This window comes from Vigna angularis, chromosome 10 (assembly GCF_016808095.1).
Source record: "Vigna angularis cultivar LongXiaoDou No.4 chromosome 10, ASM1680809v1, whole genome shotgun sequence".
NCBI classification, from domain to species: domain Eukaryota; kingdom Viridiplantae; phylum Streptophyta; class Magnoliopsida; order Fabales; family Fabaceae; genus Vigna; species Vigna angularis.
The window spans coordinates 22,777,300-22,795,090 of record NC_068979.1 but is presented as its reverse complement, the minus strand read 5'-3'; the positions used below and the strand labels follow the sequence as shown (position 1 = coordinate 22,795,090).

General features: G+C 32.6%; 2 protein-coding genes across 2 annotated transcripts; one reads left to right on the top strand and one right to left on the bottom strand.

The window, feature by feature from the left end:
• The first annotated feature begins 1,973 nt into the window (after positions 1 to 1,973).
• Positions 1,974 to 8,502, top strand: LOC108322500 (exocyst complex component EXO84A). Its single transcript, XM_017554624.1, has 7 exons — positions 1,974 to 2,147; positions 2,960 to 3,057; positions 4,119 to 5,166; positions 5,392 to 5,871; positions 6,495 to 6,683; positions 7,814 to 7,950; positions 8,376 to 8,502. Exons 1-7 carry the CDS (start codon positions 1,974 to 1,976, stop codon positions 8,500 to 8,502), a joined length of 2,253 nt encoding a protein of 750 aa, XP_017410113.1.
• An 8,269-nt stretch (positions 8,503 to 16,771) lies between these two features.
• On the bottom strand, positions 16,772 to 17,791 carry LOC108322501 (uncharacterized). Its single transcript, XM_017554625.1, has one exon. The coding sequence runs from the start codon at positions 17,789 to 17,791 to the stop codon at positions 16,772 to 16,774; it is 1,020 nt and encodes a 339-aa protein (XP_017410114.1).

Genomic DNA, 17,791 nt, shown 5'->3' with positions numbered 1-17,791 from the left:
CGTCATATTGAGTAAATTTCATGAAAATGTTTAGCTCGAAGGTAAAAATGTTCTCCTGTATGATGTCAAATGCCCTAGTTTCAGACATCAAAGAATTATAAGATGTTAGAATATCACTTTTCAGACGTTGTTAGTGAATTCATTAAAAATTTGAGCGGAATGGTAAAAATATATTCACTTTATCTTTGTGTCAAACCTCCTTCTTTGCTCAAATCCTTTGGTGAAAATATGTTGCTCGAGGTTAGCTATTTTGATCAAATTATACTTTTTTGTTTCCTTTTATTCCTCAATTACTTATAATTGTATTATATTTCTAGTGTAATAAATCATCCGATTGGAAACCGGTAACAATTTACTTAATTCAAAATACTTAAAAATGTTGTTTTTTATATACTAATTGAAATTATTATCTTTGTCTAACATTTCAACCATCCTTAACCATTTATTTCATATTCAATAACATATACAAGGAAAACTTGTATCAAATGTATTATTCAAATGTACTATAGTTTTAATAGCTAGTCTATTAAAAATGCTTTGTATTTTAAAGTATTTACTTTAATATATAATTGTTATCTATTATGTTCTGGATTTTGATTGTATTTGGATATATTTTGTGTAACTATTTATGTCTGTAGGTTTTAAAATTGTGTAGATAGAAACATAAGAAAAAAATAAAAATTGTAGCCTATCATAGCCAAAACTATCCAAATTCATAGCCTATAGTCTAGGATAAGCTACAATTTTACCCAAAACCGTAGCATATTTGTTTCTTCTTTTCTCTTGAAACTTTTAGGCTATGCTTATCTACTTCAACTGTAGCCTATCCCTTTGTTTTTTTTTTATATTTTTTAATTGCATTTTAAGCTATAGTTATATATAAAAATCGTAGTATATTACTCTCTTATGAAATGGCTATTGACTTTAGTTATCTCATGAAATCGTAGTCTATTATGTAATCACCCGTAACTTATAACCTACTAATTTTTACTAAGTTTACATATAATACAGTTTATTAACTGTAATTTAATGTAAAAGATAATCATAACCATATCTCATTACTACACCAGTGATTAGTGATAAAATTAAAAGAAAAAGAGGGAAAAAAGTATTAACACTATTTTTTTATAGTTTCATTTGACACTTTTAAAAAGTATTATTTTATTCTAAATTTTTTATTAATTAATTATAATATTTTATAATTAAAAGGAGTAAAATGGAAGTATGATAAATGAGGAGTGGCAAAGAATATTTAAAAAAAAAAATTAGATGTAACATGTACTTAAATTAATCTAATCATCTATTACACTGTGTTCACACGAGGATCGAGACCAAATTGAAATTAAAAATTAAAAAAACTAAAAAACCAACTTAATATTTTTATATCACTAATTAAACCTAAATTTATCCCTCATCATTAAAAATATTTGAATAATGATTATATCTTGGACTAATTTTTTTTCAGGTTAAGTTATCATCTTATTTGCTTAAAAAAATATTATCATCATATTCTTTTATATTTTTCTCATATTTTATATTGTAAAATATTTTATATTATTTTATTATGACCACTTAAAAAAAGTGGAGATTGATTTACGCCCATCAAATTTTGTATATTAATTTTATAATTATTTCTATTAAATAATATAATATATGTTTTAATAAAATATCTTACTTTAATATTTTATTATTAAATGTAACATGGTGTTTTCTTTTTTTTTTTTAAGAAAAAAGGTGTGAAAATAGTATGTTTTTCCTTAAAAAACACATTTCAATCCGTGTTTGGAATGGATGCAGTGCATGTTTGCGGAGGCTCTCTTCTCTCGCATGCATCTTGGTTTGTGATGTAACATGTATCAATCTGATTACATTTTCTGCACTTTCATTTCTTAATCCTCCATTGCCATTTCGATTCAACCTTCTGCTCCGGAATTGCATGCATGCAACGTAGATAAACACAACAACAACTTACAATGGATCAGTCACCATTCATGACTCCTCCGAGAGGATCTTTGTCATCCAGCATTGGAGACGCTTCAGAGCTTGAGGTCAATCTCACACTCAGTGATAGGCTCAAGGTTTTCAAAAGCTCTTCCTTTGATCCCAATAACTATGTCGCCTCCAAATCCCGCACCATGAACGAAAAGGTTTTCTCTCTCTGTCGCAAAGATTTCATGTTAAACCACTTTTCATTGTCAAATTGCTTAATGGGTCTGTTTGCTGATGAGTGATCATGCCTGCAATGAACCAAAAATTAACCTTTAGGGTAAGTGTATGAAACACAATATCCACAAGTTCCCCACGTGCATGTCAAAAGTGTGCCTATATATAAACACACACATTAGTATATGTAGGGAACCACTCTTTTAAAGACACCTTTGTTATTCATTGAAATTGTTTTGAAACTATAACATTTTGTAGGTCTTACTCCTTTAACTTGTCGTGTGATTTTTTAGTTTCTAATAATTTTAATTAGTAGTATATAGTAGGCTAAAAAGAATATGTTAGAAAGTGTATAAAAGCTGAGTTTTTGAATTTTGCTTACAAGTAGTATACTTCATTTAGGCAAAAAGAAAGGAGGTTTCATGTATGTACCATGTTAGATTTTCTATCAGAGGTAATACTATTTTTCCCATTTATTAGGAATCCATTTGTTGCAACTTGCAACTTCTACTTTTTTAGACTCTTGCCTTTACAATTTTATGATGTAAAATTCATTCTATGCATAGTAAAAGGTTTAATAACAGGTTGGTTCAGTAATCCTCAATTAGAATCAGCAAGGTTTTTATGCTTTTAAAAATGTGATTATAATTATATTTTGTATGCCAGGAACGAAAATGATTCTTGGTGAATGAAGTTGGGATAATGGAAAAATAAAATTACACTGCTTTTTTATCCATTTCATAGAGGACACTTTACTGTCTTCAAAATTAATAAAGGTTTTTGTACTGTTTTGCAGGAGATAAGACACTTGTGCTCTTATCTTATTGACTTGAAGAAGGCTTCAGCAGAAGAAATGCGTAAAAGTGTTCTTGCTAACTACTCAGCCTTCATACGGTGATTACACACCCTAAAATTTGTTAACTAGTTGCATATATTTGTTGAAGAATATTTTGGGCTATACTTTCGAATTCTTATGCACCATATCTGAACTTGTGAAGGGATTTAAGCATTACTTTCATGAATTTTTCATTGTGACGAGACCTGTTTCAGTGCCTTCCTTTCAGAAGTTCCTTTGTTTACAGATTACTTTTATTAAAATGTCAAAGTAGTTATATGAAATTTTGCAACAAGTGTTTGCTTCTGTTCGAAGTATCACGTCGACTCGAGTAAAAATAAAATCAATTTAGAGTATATAAATAAAAGTAAGTCAATTTTATGGGATTAAGTTAGACTTTTCTATTTATTAACATAGTATCAGAGAGATTAGAAGTTATCCTAAATGTATTTATTGTTTGTTGGGCATATTATTTCACCTGTTATCGGACCCATTAATTTCTATTCTCATGAGTTCAAGATATATATATTTGATATAAATCGCATCTTAAAAACCAGTTTTGTGGTTATAAAAGTTTTGTCCCATTTAAGTTTTCGTACATGGATAAGAGGAAGTAAAAAGTTCATTTGACTTTCGATTCTTTTACTAAATAAATGTTTTTTGTTCTGTCACTAAAAATGAGATGGGGAAGTTAATTGAGTGAAAAAAAGGGGAAAAAGGAAAATGGGAATGGTGAGTATAAATTTGTAGCATGATTGTGAGGACAAAATATGGGAAGTGTAGTTTTCATTCTTCTGTTAGTTTTGAAAGACAATTTCTAATATTTCTGCTGTGTGTTTTTTGGTATAAGTGTTGTAACTTCAGCTTTTAGGTAAGGTCCAACCCATTCATTATACTGTGGATGTCAATGTTTAAACTTTAGACTGCTTGTAGCAATATCTAAACTTGATTCAAGGATCCATTTAAGAAATTCAAAGATTTTATGAAGGGGACAAGATGGTTTGTGATTTTAACAGAAATTGACAAAAATATATGGTTGCCTGAAAAAAAATAGGATATCTTGTATCTGTAAGTATGATTATTATTATGCTGTTTACTATCTCTGCAACATTTTATGCAGGACGTCCAAAGAGATATCTGATCTTGAGGGAGAGTTGGTTTCCATGAGAAATCTTCTATCCACCCAGGCTGCTTTGGTTCATGGTTTAGCAGATGGGTGCGAGCTTAGTCCCATGATTAGTGGAAATGAAGATTCAGACATGGATGACATACTAGATGAAAAAACAGAACTATCCAACACAGAAAAATGGCTAATAGGATATTTAGAAACCCTTGAGGTTCTATTAGCGGAGAAAAGAGTGGACGAAGCAATGACTGCTTTGGAAGAAGGAGAAAAAATGGTACAAGAAATTACTCAAGTGGGAACTTTAAGCCCAATTTTATTTGAGGCATTGCAAGATGCTATTGTTGAACACAGACAAAAGCTAGCAGATCAACTAGCAGAAACTATCTGCCAGCCATCAACTAGCAGTGCAGAGATTCGATCAACAGCGTTGTCATTGAAAAAACTTGGGGATGGTCCTCGTGCTCACACATTACTACTAAGTTCTCGCCAAGGAACATTACAACGTACCATGAAAATCCTTCAATCCAGCAATTATGGTGGGGTTGGGCCATTTACTGCTGCCCTTTCACAGCTTGTTTTTTCCACCATTTCACAAGCAGCATCAGATTCTCTGTCAGTGTTTTCTGAAGAACCTGCATATACGTCTGAGCTAGTAACTTGGGCAGTTGCAGAGGCTGAGAAATATTCTGCTCTCCTTAAGAAGTGCATTCTTGCCTCTACAGCTGCAGCAGGAGGTTTGAGAGTTGCATCTGAATGTGTTCATGTTTGCATGAGTCACTGCTATCTGCTAGAGACTACTGGCCTAGCCCTTTCCCCTGTCCTAATAAAATTTTTTAGACCGTTTGTTGAGCAAGCACTGAAAACAAATTTGAAAAGAATTGAACAAAGTAGTTCTGCACTGGCTGCTGCAGAGGATTGGCTACTTTCTTATGCACCAACCAGTAACAGGTCTTCCGGCCAACCTCCATCTTCTCATAGTAACTTAGGTTTGCTCCAACCAAAACTTTCAGGCAGTGCTCACAAATTCAACTCAATGGTTCAGGTAATTATTCACTTTTTGGTACTAATCTATTTTCAGAATTGCTTCCATTTTGAATTTTTTTTTCATCAGAAAACCATTGCTCGGTATCCTATTTTGAAAGTATCCATATGATACTAGGAAATTGACCGAGAGAGTATAATATTATCATGAAGCTTCTTTGTTTCACTCCTTCCTTTATGCCTCATTGCTTTAGATGCTTAATAAAGTTTTCTGTTATCTGAATAGGAACTATTTGAAGATGTTGGACCTCTTGAAATACTGCAATTGGATGTTCTTGCAGTTGAAGGCCTTCTACAAGTGTTCAACTTCTATGTCCACTTGCTGGTAAATGCATTGCCAGGATCAGTGGTAACTGAGAACATTGAAGGGCACAGAATTGTTAAGCTTGCCGAGACTGAAGCACAGCAGATTGCATTGATGGCAAATGCAATATTACTGGCAGATGAACTGCTTCCACGTGCTGTTGTCAAGCTTTCACATAGCACCAAAGGTGATGACTCTCAGAAAAAAGGATCAGACAAACAGCGTGAACTCAAGAAAAGGCTCCAACGTGAAGTTGATCGCCTGCGTGACAGCTTTTGCCGGCAACATGCTCTTGAACTTATATTCACAGAAGAAGGAGAAGCTCGCCTCAATGCCTTAATATATTTGGGAATGGATGGTAACGTAGAGCAGCCTGAATGGTTTCCTTCTCCAATCTTTCAGGTAATATGTGTGTTGGAATATGAAGATTGTTTATCTTTAGCATTAACGGTGTGATTAGACTCAGAGATTGCTTGTAGTTTTGGGTTAAGGGTTCTTATTCAGTAAAAGTTGCACATTATCATTTGATATATCTTTTTTGATCCAGTCTGATTCTGCTTTTCAGTTATGTCATATACCCTTTTCCACATGCAAGATTTCAACATTGTGAAACGCAAACTATGCTTTCTTCGATGATATGTTGTTAAGCCTTTGAGTCATCATGGAATTTCTATGTAAACTAAAAATAAAACTAATTTATAATATATAAATGGATACAAATCTTATTTTATAAGTTGTTTTTGTGGGGTTGAATTAGATTTAAAGTTCACTTCTTAACATGGTATTATCTAGTCTTACGTTCGATATGTATATAGCTCGACGTGTTGAAGGATGTGTTAGAAATTCAACGTTGACTAAAAATAAAATCAATTTATAGTATATAAGTGAATGCGAACCTCAACTTACATATGAGCTTCTTAACGCATTCTTTCTCTTTAGTATTCATATACAATCACGATAGAAACATAGTAGCAGTATCTTTGTTTAATTATAAGGTTTGTCATTTGGTACATTATTTGTTTCAGGAAATTTTTGCTAAGCTTACCGAAGTGGCAAGCCTTGCAGCAGACATGTTTGTAGGAAGGGAAAGATTTGTGACTGTTTTATTGATGAGACTAGCAGAAACAGTGGTGCTGTGGCTTTCTGATGACCAAGCCTTCTGGGAAGAGGTTGAGACAGGATCAACACCTTTGGGTCCCATAGGCCTTCAACAGGTACTCACTCAAACATAAGTGTAGTTATTTCTTAAGGGTTACTTCAACTTAAACATACAAAGCTGCTATAATATAACAACATTTTTTTTCTATATTTATAGTAATGATTCAATTTTTTTCTTTATTTACTTTTAGACTTTACGTGAATTTTATATTTTTTTTAGAAAGACTTAATATAATTTTATTTTCATATCAACGTTAACCTCATTTCTTTTATTAAAAATAAAAGTATGTAAATGTAAGTGATTGTATTAACATATACTATTGAGATGTTATATTTTATTATCGTTATTTATTTTATTATTAATTATGAGATATATTTTTAACTTATTTATTTATAAATATGAATTGGTAGAAATTATTGTATTCTGAGATGGTTAAAAGTGGTATTTTGATCTTTATTTTATTTAGGTCAGTGTCTATAAATTAGTGATATATGAATAAGGAACGATAAATATATATATAAATATATATATATATATCAATATATATATATATATATATATATCAATATATATATATATATATATATATATATATTTTGATATATATATATATATATATATATATATATATATATATATATATATGTCAATATATGATTTTTAAAATTGTTCATTATTTATAATTATGTCTATGTCCATAAGATAATGTACATCATTATATCTATCAAATAATATTCATAACTATACTCATTAATAAATTAAAAATATATTTTTTAATTAATAATAAAATAAATAATTATAATGATAATAGATGCTAACATAGTTTCTTTGGTTTCGTCCTTAAACAATAAATCATGGTGGATAATTGTATTAATAGCCTCTAAACGAAATTAATCCTAACTGAAAATACACATTAATTTTTTTTTTAAAAATGAAAAAACATATTTAATAAAAACTAAATAAAGAAAAATTATTGAATCATTCCAGCAAATATAGGGATAAAAATACTATTACGCCTGTCGAAAATTAATTAATATTATTATAAAACCTGTCTGCCACAAACTTTAAAAAAGTTTCTTTTGAAACCTGGTCCTGGAAGGTAGTTTGTGAAGAATATTTACTGCTGAGGAATTAGGATCACTTACCAAAATTAATATGAGACTAATTGTTGGATCATTGATGCAGCTTTATTTGGATATGCAATTTGTGATGATATTTTCATCCCAAGGTCGTTACTTATCTCGTCATCTGCATCAAGCTATTAAAAACATTATTGAAAGGGCTATTAATGCTCTTGCTGCTACAGGTCTAGATCCCAACAGGTACATCTATTTCGTTATTTAGCATTTAGCTTATTAGTGTCATTAGGACATTAAAGAAGTAAAAGAATAAAGTTTTTACTGAAAAATAACATGCAAAGTGTATTAAAAAAATTATCCATGAGCACCTTTATACTCCTCTTAGAACATACTATTCTGCCCTCATTCCATTGCCTTCCATTATTCCATACGAGGATGTGCATGCTTGTATTATATATGTATATACATTATATCAAAGAAAATATATAATCGGATTTGTAAGATAAGATTTAGATTCATTTATATATTATAAATTAATTTTATTTTTAGTGGACATAAACATTCCAACTATTTTTAGTCGGGTGTAGACATTCCAACACTTGTTGATATAGAATGAAGCATTTTTGTTATACACTGCTTTATACTAATGAATAACCTTTGAATGACAGTGTCTTGCCTGAGGATGAATGGTTTGTTGAAGTGAGTGAAATTGCTATAAAGATGTTAACTGGTAGAGCTGCCTTTGATAGTGTAGAGGAAGATATTCCTAGCCCCACTTCATCCGTCCAAACATAGTCAATGTCACTAACACTCTATTCCCATGGAAATCATAATAGTTCATCCACTTCTCAGTCATGGTACACTGTAGAGAGCAGAAGGGAAAGAAGACATTGAAGTAAAACCGTTCATGTTCATCATGTATACCTCTACATGAACGCATTACTGATATAAAAGAGGCTTTTGAGTGTTCAAGGAATGTGTCTCACTTCAAAGGATGAATTGCATTACATCTTTGTGCATTCCCATCTACATTTGTCATACATGGCAGTAATGCTAAAAGATGAACGAGAGATCAAGATCAAATGTTAAGTTTGGCCACCATTTTGTGAACTTTGGTTGATAAATCACGACAATTTCTAGAACCCAAAAATGCCATAGGCCTTCAGGTTTTGGATTCATTGTAACTATTTGTACATTACTCTTTCCAATATAACCATAGCCAATTGATTAGTCTTAAGAATTCTGGGAATCGCTTTTCTCTTTAATAATTTACTTTTGTCACTTATCTTGTCGTTAACAAGGGAACACAAACCATGATTCCTTGTGCGTGTATTTTGTCCCTATCCAAATTTCATCTGTTATTAAGCATTATGTCTGTTCTTTTTATAGACTCATTCTGCATTAAATTAATACATTAATATTCTTATTCAATAAATTATAATCCCATTCAAATTAATTGCTTTAACCTTTTTCACTAGGAGAAAATCACAAGCCAAAAATAGGTTTGTATAAAATGTATAAAAGGTCAATAATAAATAATATTACATTAGTAACTTTTTCCCATGATATCTTGAAAGCAAGTATTTAATTTTTTTAGCAAAGAATATGGCAAACCTTCATCGTACAATTTTTTCTTATGTCATATAATAATTTTTTATTTGACAAAATTGAAAATTCTTTTCGTATAATTTATTAGGACAATTATAAACCCTTCTGGTACAAGTTTTTAGGATGAAATTGCAAACTTTTCTTGTACAATTTTGTGTGGATAAAATTTCAAATTCTTTCCATTCAATTTTTTTTGACAAAACTGTAAACACTCTCATAAAACATAACTATCCAGTTTCCCATACAACTCTAAAAACAACTCCATATTTTTATAACACTTTTTTGAGTTTCTTATATTTTTATAACACTTTTTTGAGTCTTTTTTTCATATTATTTGATAGGTTTAGTGAAACTTAAAGAGTAGATATTAATATTCTATACTTACTGATCTTTATTGCCGATGGAAAGCCGATGGAAATTTACTGAGAAAAATAAATTCGTTAGTAAATTTGAATTATCGATAGATTTTATCTACGAATTTCTTTTACAGATAAATTTTATCAATGAATTTATTAAGGACGGAAAAATCCATCGGTAATGTATATTTCACTTATACATTACCGATAGAAAACCGTTGGCAACATCTGTCGATAATGTATATTTCACTTATCGATAGAAAGTTCGTCGATAAATCTGTCTGTTAAAAGAGCGAGAATTTTTTCGTGCATATTTTTATTTATTGACGAATTTTTCCTTCGGTAATTATTGACGAATTTTTATTATGTAATTACCTTTTATTCTGTAATTATCGACAGATTTATCGACGAATTTTTGTTCGTCGATAAGTAGTCGATATTTTTGTTTTACAGACGAATATTATGCATTATCGACATATTTTGACTGTTGATAATATCAATTTTTCTTGTAGTTTGAGATGCCGAGCTGGGTTATTTAGTTGGGATGCCGAGCAGGGTTCCTAGGCTGATCAAAAGCAGAAAGCATAACCTCATATGACTCTAACCTTATAAAACAATCTATTATAAGTAGTTTGTGGGTATGCTATTGTTAGCTTTAGTTTTCTAGAGTTTAGGACGAAAAGGGGTAGGATAATTTAGGTCCTCTTGAAAGACTAGTTTGTTTGAAACATTTGATTGTTCTATCAACTAGTATCAAAGCTACCTTTTTGGTCCTATGGTAGCAATGTAGGTGCTTATGGTTAACATCATAATGGATTCGAGATTAGAAACCTTGTAGCGCTTGTTTGAATCAGTACGTGATAGAGAAAGAATAGATAAAGAGCATAATAAACATATGCAGCGGATGGAAAATTTAATTAGTGGGTTATTTTGGGTGGTGGAAAAGATAACATGCACTACAATATCTAGGTCCAATCAGAATGAGTTTTCAACTCATAAATCATGAGAAAAGGAGCAAGACTAGAGATGAGAAGAGGTTCAAGATAGCGTAAACTTGACATCCCAATATTTGCAGGAGAAGATGTGTTTAGCTGGACCAATAGACTGGACAAATATTTTCATTTATAAGAAGTTTTAGAAATTGAAAAAATGCAAGCAATGTCAGTGGCTTTAGAAGGAAAGGCTCTGAAATAGTACTAATGATATGAATCTTGCAACCCATATCCCACTTAGGAATCTTTTCAAGTCAATAGTAGTGCAACGTTTCAACCAAATATGTTAAGAAATTCTTTCAAAGTTTTGTTGGCATTAAAGCAAACAAGAAACGTTGACGATTATGTACTACAATTTGTGCAATATGCAGGTTTGTTAAAAGGAATGGATCAAGATTATTTCATTGGGATATTCTTGAATGGGTTACATGATGAGATTAAGGCTGAAGTCAAGCTATATAAACCCTCAAAATTGGCTAACCTAATGACGACAACCGAGATGGTGAAAGATAAAATTGAAGTTTTATTTAGAGCAAAAAGTTCTATGGAAACTAAGGTTGTGACAATATACAAATCCAATTGGTTGACTAGAAGTTTTTCAAGAGAGGAAAATTCTCAAATGCCTACCAAGGAAAAGGGGAAATACGAAATGGGAGAACTAAACAATTCAGGGGAAGAAACCAGGGTTCACAACGAAATAGAGGGTCAACCTTTCAACGATTGATAGATGAAGAAATCCAAGACAAAATTAAAAAAAGGTAATATGTTTTATATGTGATGAGAAATATAACCCAAATCACATTTGTTGCAACAAGCAATTTCACATGCTTCTGGTTACAAAAACAACAACAGAAGAACAAGAGGGATGGCTGGAGGAAGTGCCAAAGTGGGGAGATTCAAGAGGAAGAAGGGAAATCAATGCAATTATCTATCTTTACATTTGTTGGTATGCATTGTTAACTCATTGACAAGTGTACCAAATCGTTTAAGTAATATAAAATGGTAGGACGAAATATCATTTTCCAAGAGACTTGTCTTATACTAGATAATTATATAATTAATAACTCATCTAGAATAAAGAATAATTCATGAATTTACGATTATGTGTAAATAAATAAATTGATAGAGAATAAAGGTTGGACTTTGGAAGTTGAAAACACTTAGGAATGAAAAAAAGGTTAGAAATGGTATGGTTGACATTGTTGGGGTTAGATTTCACCCACTTACTCTCATGCATATACAAACTCATCTCCTCTCCATTAAGATACCGAAGTCAACCCATAACAATACTCAAACCCTAACCCTTTAGATGAATGAGCTTAGGCTTCCTTGTTAAGAGTCAATCCCTTGAACACTTAACAAACAAACCCGCTTTAAGATTTAGGATTTAAGAAAAGTAATGGGTCAAGCTCTATCCTTAGATACAAGCTCCATTAGGTATCTTGTTCCAAGTCTAGGTTTCAAAAGATACTTCTCAATACCTTATGAAGCACGTACCAAGCTATGAATGTCTCTATTATAGCAAACATTAAGATAAAAAACAAGAAAACTAGCATTTAATGGAAGAGACACATACACATTCATACATACATACATATATATATATATATATATATATATATATATATATATATATATATATATATATATATATATATATTCAAAACATTTAAAAAATACACAACAATTCAGTGGCTACATCTACCCCCAACAAGATACATTTAGCTCTCTATTGTCATGGAGAGCTCGAGCTTACATAATGGAAGATGAAAGAAGAAGAAGATACAAATAGGAAAAAGAGTTTCTCTCACAAGTCCTAGCAGACCTCCCTACTCTCCAAAATGGTGTTTTTGTGCCTCCAACAAACAAAGAGATTTAAGCAATGTGGGACTTGGAAAGCTTCCAAGTCTGGACAACAACGTCCCAAGGGTGATTAAGTCCCACATCTGTTAATTCTTTCACTTCTTAAGGGTTTATAAGCTTTCTAACAAGTCTAGAAATCAAAACTACAAACTATGTATGAATAACATGCGCTACAAGAACCAAAATGAGAAGGCTTATTTATTCTTCTTTTCTTTTAAGTCCAAACTATGTGAAGTCTCATATTGTTTGTTCTTTAAAGAAAAGAAGAGTTTATAAGCTTTTCTACAACCAAAATAAGAGAAAGAAACTAGAAACTAGAATAGGCAAAATACAAGCCTAAGAAAACCTATGCTATTTCTTTTTATGCTTTTTGTCACTCTTAAAACCTCTTCATTGTTGCCCCATCTATGACCATATCAGGAAGGATGTTGGATTATCATGTGCATCTTATTCCGATGATCAAACGAGATGACAATGATGGTCAAGAGGTTTGGAAGACGACTTCATTGGTTTGGAATGTTGAAAGGTTGGGAGATCAGAGAGTTGAGATGGCATGACAGCGAGAGAGGAATTAGGGTTTTGAGAGAATGTGTTAGTCAGCAGTGGATAAGAATGCGAGGAACTGCGAAGTTAGAGATTTAAAGTTTCGAGGAAGAGAGAGAGATAGGAAAGATGGAAAGGGGTAATGGCTTGATTGACACGCATAAGACTTTGACAGATAGAAGAGAGAGAGTGGTTGAGGTTTTGGATATCCCAGACAACTTCTAGAGATAGGCTCAGTACTTAGACACAATTTAATGCGTGGATGCAATTGTCTGATAAACGATTTGTCTTAGACGATGCAACAATATGACGTTGTGTGGATTATGTGTCCTAGACGATTGACTCTCTAAACACTATATGAACACACTGAACATGTTGAATCAAACAATCAACGATTTTCATACCAATAAGGGTTATTAGACAATTAAGTCTATCTCGACTAATGGCTTACTGAAGATGTCAACAAGCTGATCTTCTGTACTTACATATTGTAAATCCACAGTACCCCTGTTAACATGATCACGTATAAAGTGATGTTTGACATCAATATGCTTAGTGTGTGAATGTAATATAGGATTTTTAGATAAACTAATTGCAGCATTATTACCACTGTATCTTTCACGTGTCTTTACTCCAACCAGTCATGAGTTTGGTGTCATCCCTCAACCTGTACCCCCTATGCTATGTATTTTCACATGTCTGCGAAATATATGCTGGAAGTTACTCTAGAAAAGTTGTTGGATATCCGTCAGAATGGGAAATGTCAACAACTTCCTGAGAGTGAAAATAGTTGGGAATTTACAGACGTCATTACTGTTGGTGTTTATAAGAAAGCAAAGTTTCTTTAACAGAGAACAAAAATGAACAAAAAGGAACGGTAAAATATATTGAAGGAGAATATATGGAAGGAGAATAATAAAAACTTATTTTATTGAATCAGGAAACATTACAATTTATAAAATTTAAAAATAACTACCCACTAACAATGTGTTCCTAGAATTAAGCCATTAAATAAAATGTATGAATCAAAATAACAAACCTAAATTGATTCCTTAAAACTAGGGAAATAATAAAAAAATAAAACAGAATTAAAAGGTGCAGTCCTGAAGCAATTTTCTAACACTCCTCCTTGCTTTAGGAGCTGCAAACACCAATTTTTTTCCTTAGAAGCTCGAACCTGCTACCTGAAAATGGTTTTGTAAATAAATCTGCAAGTTGATTTTCAGACTTGCAATAAATCAAAGTCACAAATTCATTTTTCTGCACTTCTCTTAAAAAAAACTTGATGTTGAAATGCTTAGTTTTCCCATGAAATACAGGACTATGGGAAATAGCGATAGCATCTTGGTTGTCAACGAAGATCTTGGTACTTTCTTTTTGCTCCAGACTTAAATCCATTAAAATCTTTCTTAACCATAAAGCTTGATTGACTGCAGTTGTTGCTGCAATAAACTCAGCTTCTGCAGTGGATTGAGCCACAATTTCTTGCTTCTTTGAGCTCCAAGAGAAAACACTTGATCCAAGAGTAAAACAATAGCCTGAAGTACTTTTCATATCGTCCATAGAACCTCCCCAATCACTATCAGAGAAACCTATCAGCTTAAATTCTTTGTTCCATGTGAACTTAACACCAAAATCACTTGTACCCTTCACATACCGAATCACTCTTTTGGCAGCCTTGAGATGCAATTCACTTGCACAATGCATGAATCGAGATAGAATACTTACAGCATTTAAAATATCAGGCCTTGTTGTCGTGAGGTACATCAAGCAACCAATCAAGCTTCTGAAATATCCTTCATCAACTTTGTTAGCACCATCTTCTTTGTGCAACTTTTCCTTTTGATTCATTGGAGTGCTTATTGGCTTGCATTCTTCCATTTGAAATTTCTTTAGTATTTCCTTTGCATACTTTTTCTGACATATGAAAATTTCACCTTGCCCTTGCTTGATCTCCATGCCAAGGAAGTAGGACATAACTCCAAGATATGTCATTTCAAACACCTTCATCATCTCCTGTTTGAAGTTTTGAATATGCTCTATATTGTTTCCTGTAACTAGTAGGTCATCAACATACAATGAAACAATAAGAATATCAGTGTCATTATGCTTGACATACAAGGTTGTTTCTGATAGACTTTTCTCAAATCCAAAATTCAGCAAATATTCATCAATTTTGCTATACCAAGCTCTTGGAGCTTGCTTTAGACCATAAAGAGCTTTCTTGAGAAGATAGACTTTATCTCCCTCACTTTCCTTCACAAATCCTTGGGGCTGCTTAACATAAATTTCTTCCTGTAAGATACCATTTAGGAAGGTTGATTTGACATCCAACTGGAACATTTTCCAGCTCTTTTGTGCAGCTATTACAAGGAGTAACCTGATTGTGTCCAATCTAGCAACAGGAGCAAAAGTGTCAGAATAATCAACACCAAATATTTGGGCATACCTTTTAACCACCAGTCTAGCTTTGTGTTTGTTGATTGAGCCATCAGCATTAAGTTTGGTTTTAAACACCCACTTAACTCCAATTACCTTCCTGTCTTGAGGCCTATCCACTAGGATTCATGTTTTGTTTTTCTCTATCATTGACAACTCCTCCTCCATTGCATTTATCCACCTTTGATCATTTTTTGCTTCTGCATAGTCAGCAGGTTCACATAAGGCAATATTGCACCTTTCATAAACATCTGAGAGCAACCTTGTTCCTCTCACAGGAGCATAATCCACTGTTTGATTCTGCCAGTCATCATCTTCTTCTTCAATGGTTGAATTGGAAAACTTGAGTTTCAGTTCTGCCATGTTTTGACCCTTCTTTTCTGCATCATCCAGGTTCAACTCTTCATCCTCCATGAAGTGAACATCCCTGCTAACAATAATATTTCCAGTTTGTGGTTGGAAAATTTTATAGGCTTTACTGACAGAATTGTAGCCTATAAAAATTCCTGGTGAAGCTCTCCTATCAAGCTTGTCACGCTTAATCTGTGGAACGTGAGTGAAACACAAACAACCAAATACTTTAAGAAATTTTAGAGATGGTTTATAACCATACCATGCCTCAAATGGTGTCATTTCTCTCACTGCCTTTGTTGGAAGCCTGTTTTGAAGAAACACAGTTGTATTTGCTGCCTCTGCACAAAACTTTTTTGGCAAATTCTTCTCATGCAACATGCATCTTGACATCTCCATGATGTATCTATTTCTCCGCTCACTAACTCTATTTTGTTGAGGTGTGTAAGGAGATGTAAGCTGATGCTCTATGTCTGAATCTTCACAAAACCTGTCAAATTCTGCTGAAGTATACTCCTTCCCATTATCAGATCTTACAATCTGAATTTTGCAGCTACTTTCATTCTCAACTCTTGTCTTAAACTTCCAAAAAACTTGAGCTACTTCTGATTTAAACTTTAAGAAAAAAATCCAGCACATTATGGTGAAGTCATCAATAAAGGTAATAAAATAAAGACTACCTTTTAAGGAAGGTGTTCTATGAGGGCCTGAAACATCTGTGTGGATGAGCTGCAATTTATGAGTGGCTCTCCATGTTGACTTTGGGAATGGATTTCTTTTTTGCTTTCCAAATTGACATGTCTTGCATGTTGGTATTTGATCATCAAGTTCTGGAAAATCAGCTACCATTTTCTTATACTGCATTTTCATCAGCCCTTGGTGATGATAATGCCCAAGCCTCTTATGCCAAACTTATGTTATGTTCTCCTTGACAAGAAAGGCAGCTTGCTCTTCCTCCAATGGATTTAGAGCAAAACTTTTTCCTTTCATTTTGATTTTGAAAATTTCTTGACTAGCTGCATCTCTAATCAAACAAAAATTGTCTTCAAAAGAGACTTTGAAGCCTCTTTCAATCAATTGGCCAACACTCAACAAGTTCTGTTGAATTTCTGGTACAAAAAGTACATCAGAAATTAACTTTGTACCTGAGCAACTTGTTATTGCAACAGTTCCCTTTCCTTTGACTGAAATATAATCACCGTTGCCTATTTTGACTTTGGTGATGTTGGTTGGCTTTAAATCTTTGAAAAGCTCCTTGTCATAGGTCATATGGTTTGTGCAACCATTGTCAATTAGCCAACTTTCATTTTCTTCACTGCTTGCAAAACAGGTGGCCACAAATAATTGATCTTCCTCCTCCTGTTCAACAACTTTAGCTTCTTCCTCTTGTGATTGATTTTTGCTCATGCATATGACTGCTTCATGTCCCATTTGATTGCACTTTATGCATTTTGCATCTGGTCTCCTCCAACATCTGAATGGAGGGTGACCCATTTTGCCACAATGTTGACAAGGAGGGTAATTTTTCTTTTCAGCCTTTCCTTTGTTGTAATTATTTGCACTGCTTTGACTACTGGCTGGATGATTCTTCTTGTAATTTTTTGCTTGTTGGCTCTTGGCTAGAAGAGCACCTTCAGTAGCATAATCTTCCCTCATCAATCTTCGTTGCTCTTGGGCCTGTAAGGCATGTATCACTTCAACAAGAGTGATTTTAGAAATATCCTTTGTATTTTCCAAAGAAGCAATAGATGCTTCATACCTTTCTAGTACGGTCACCAAAATTTTCTCAACAATTCTGGAATCTGTAAAATTACTTCCCAATAATTTTATCTTGTTGGCAATACCCAACAATTTGTCTGAATACTCCTTGATTGTGTCAGACTCTTTCATCCTTTGAAGTTCAAATTCTCTCATCAAGTTAAGCACTTGCAT

What these genes read in the sequence shown, in the direction of transcription:
- LOC108322501 (XM_017554625.1), bottom strand. Translation starts at nt 17,791, where the DNA reads ATGCAAGTGCTTAACTTGATGAGAGAATTTGAACTTCAAAGGATGAAA.
- LOC108322500 (XM_017554624.1), top strand. Translation starts at nt 1,974, where the DNA reads ATGGATCAGTCACCATTCATGACTCCTCCGAGAGGATCTTTGTCATCC. An exon ending in TTCCTTCTCCAATCTTTCAG is followed by an intron (nt 5,872 to 6,494) that starts GTAATATGTGTG and finishes TATTTGTTTCAG; the next exon opens with GAAATTTTTGCTAAGCTTAC. An exon ending in ACAGGTCTAGATCCCAACAG is followed by an intron (nt 7,951 to 8,375) that starts GTACATCTATTT and finishes TTTGAATGACAG; the next exon opens with TGTCTTGCCTGAGGATGAAT.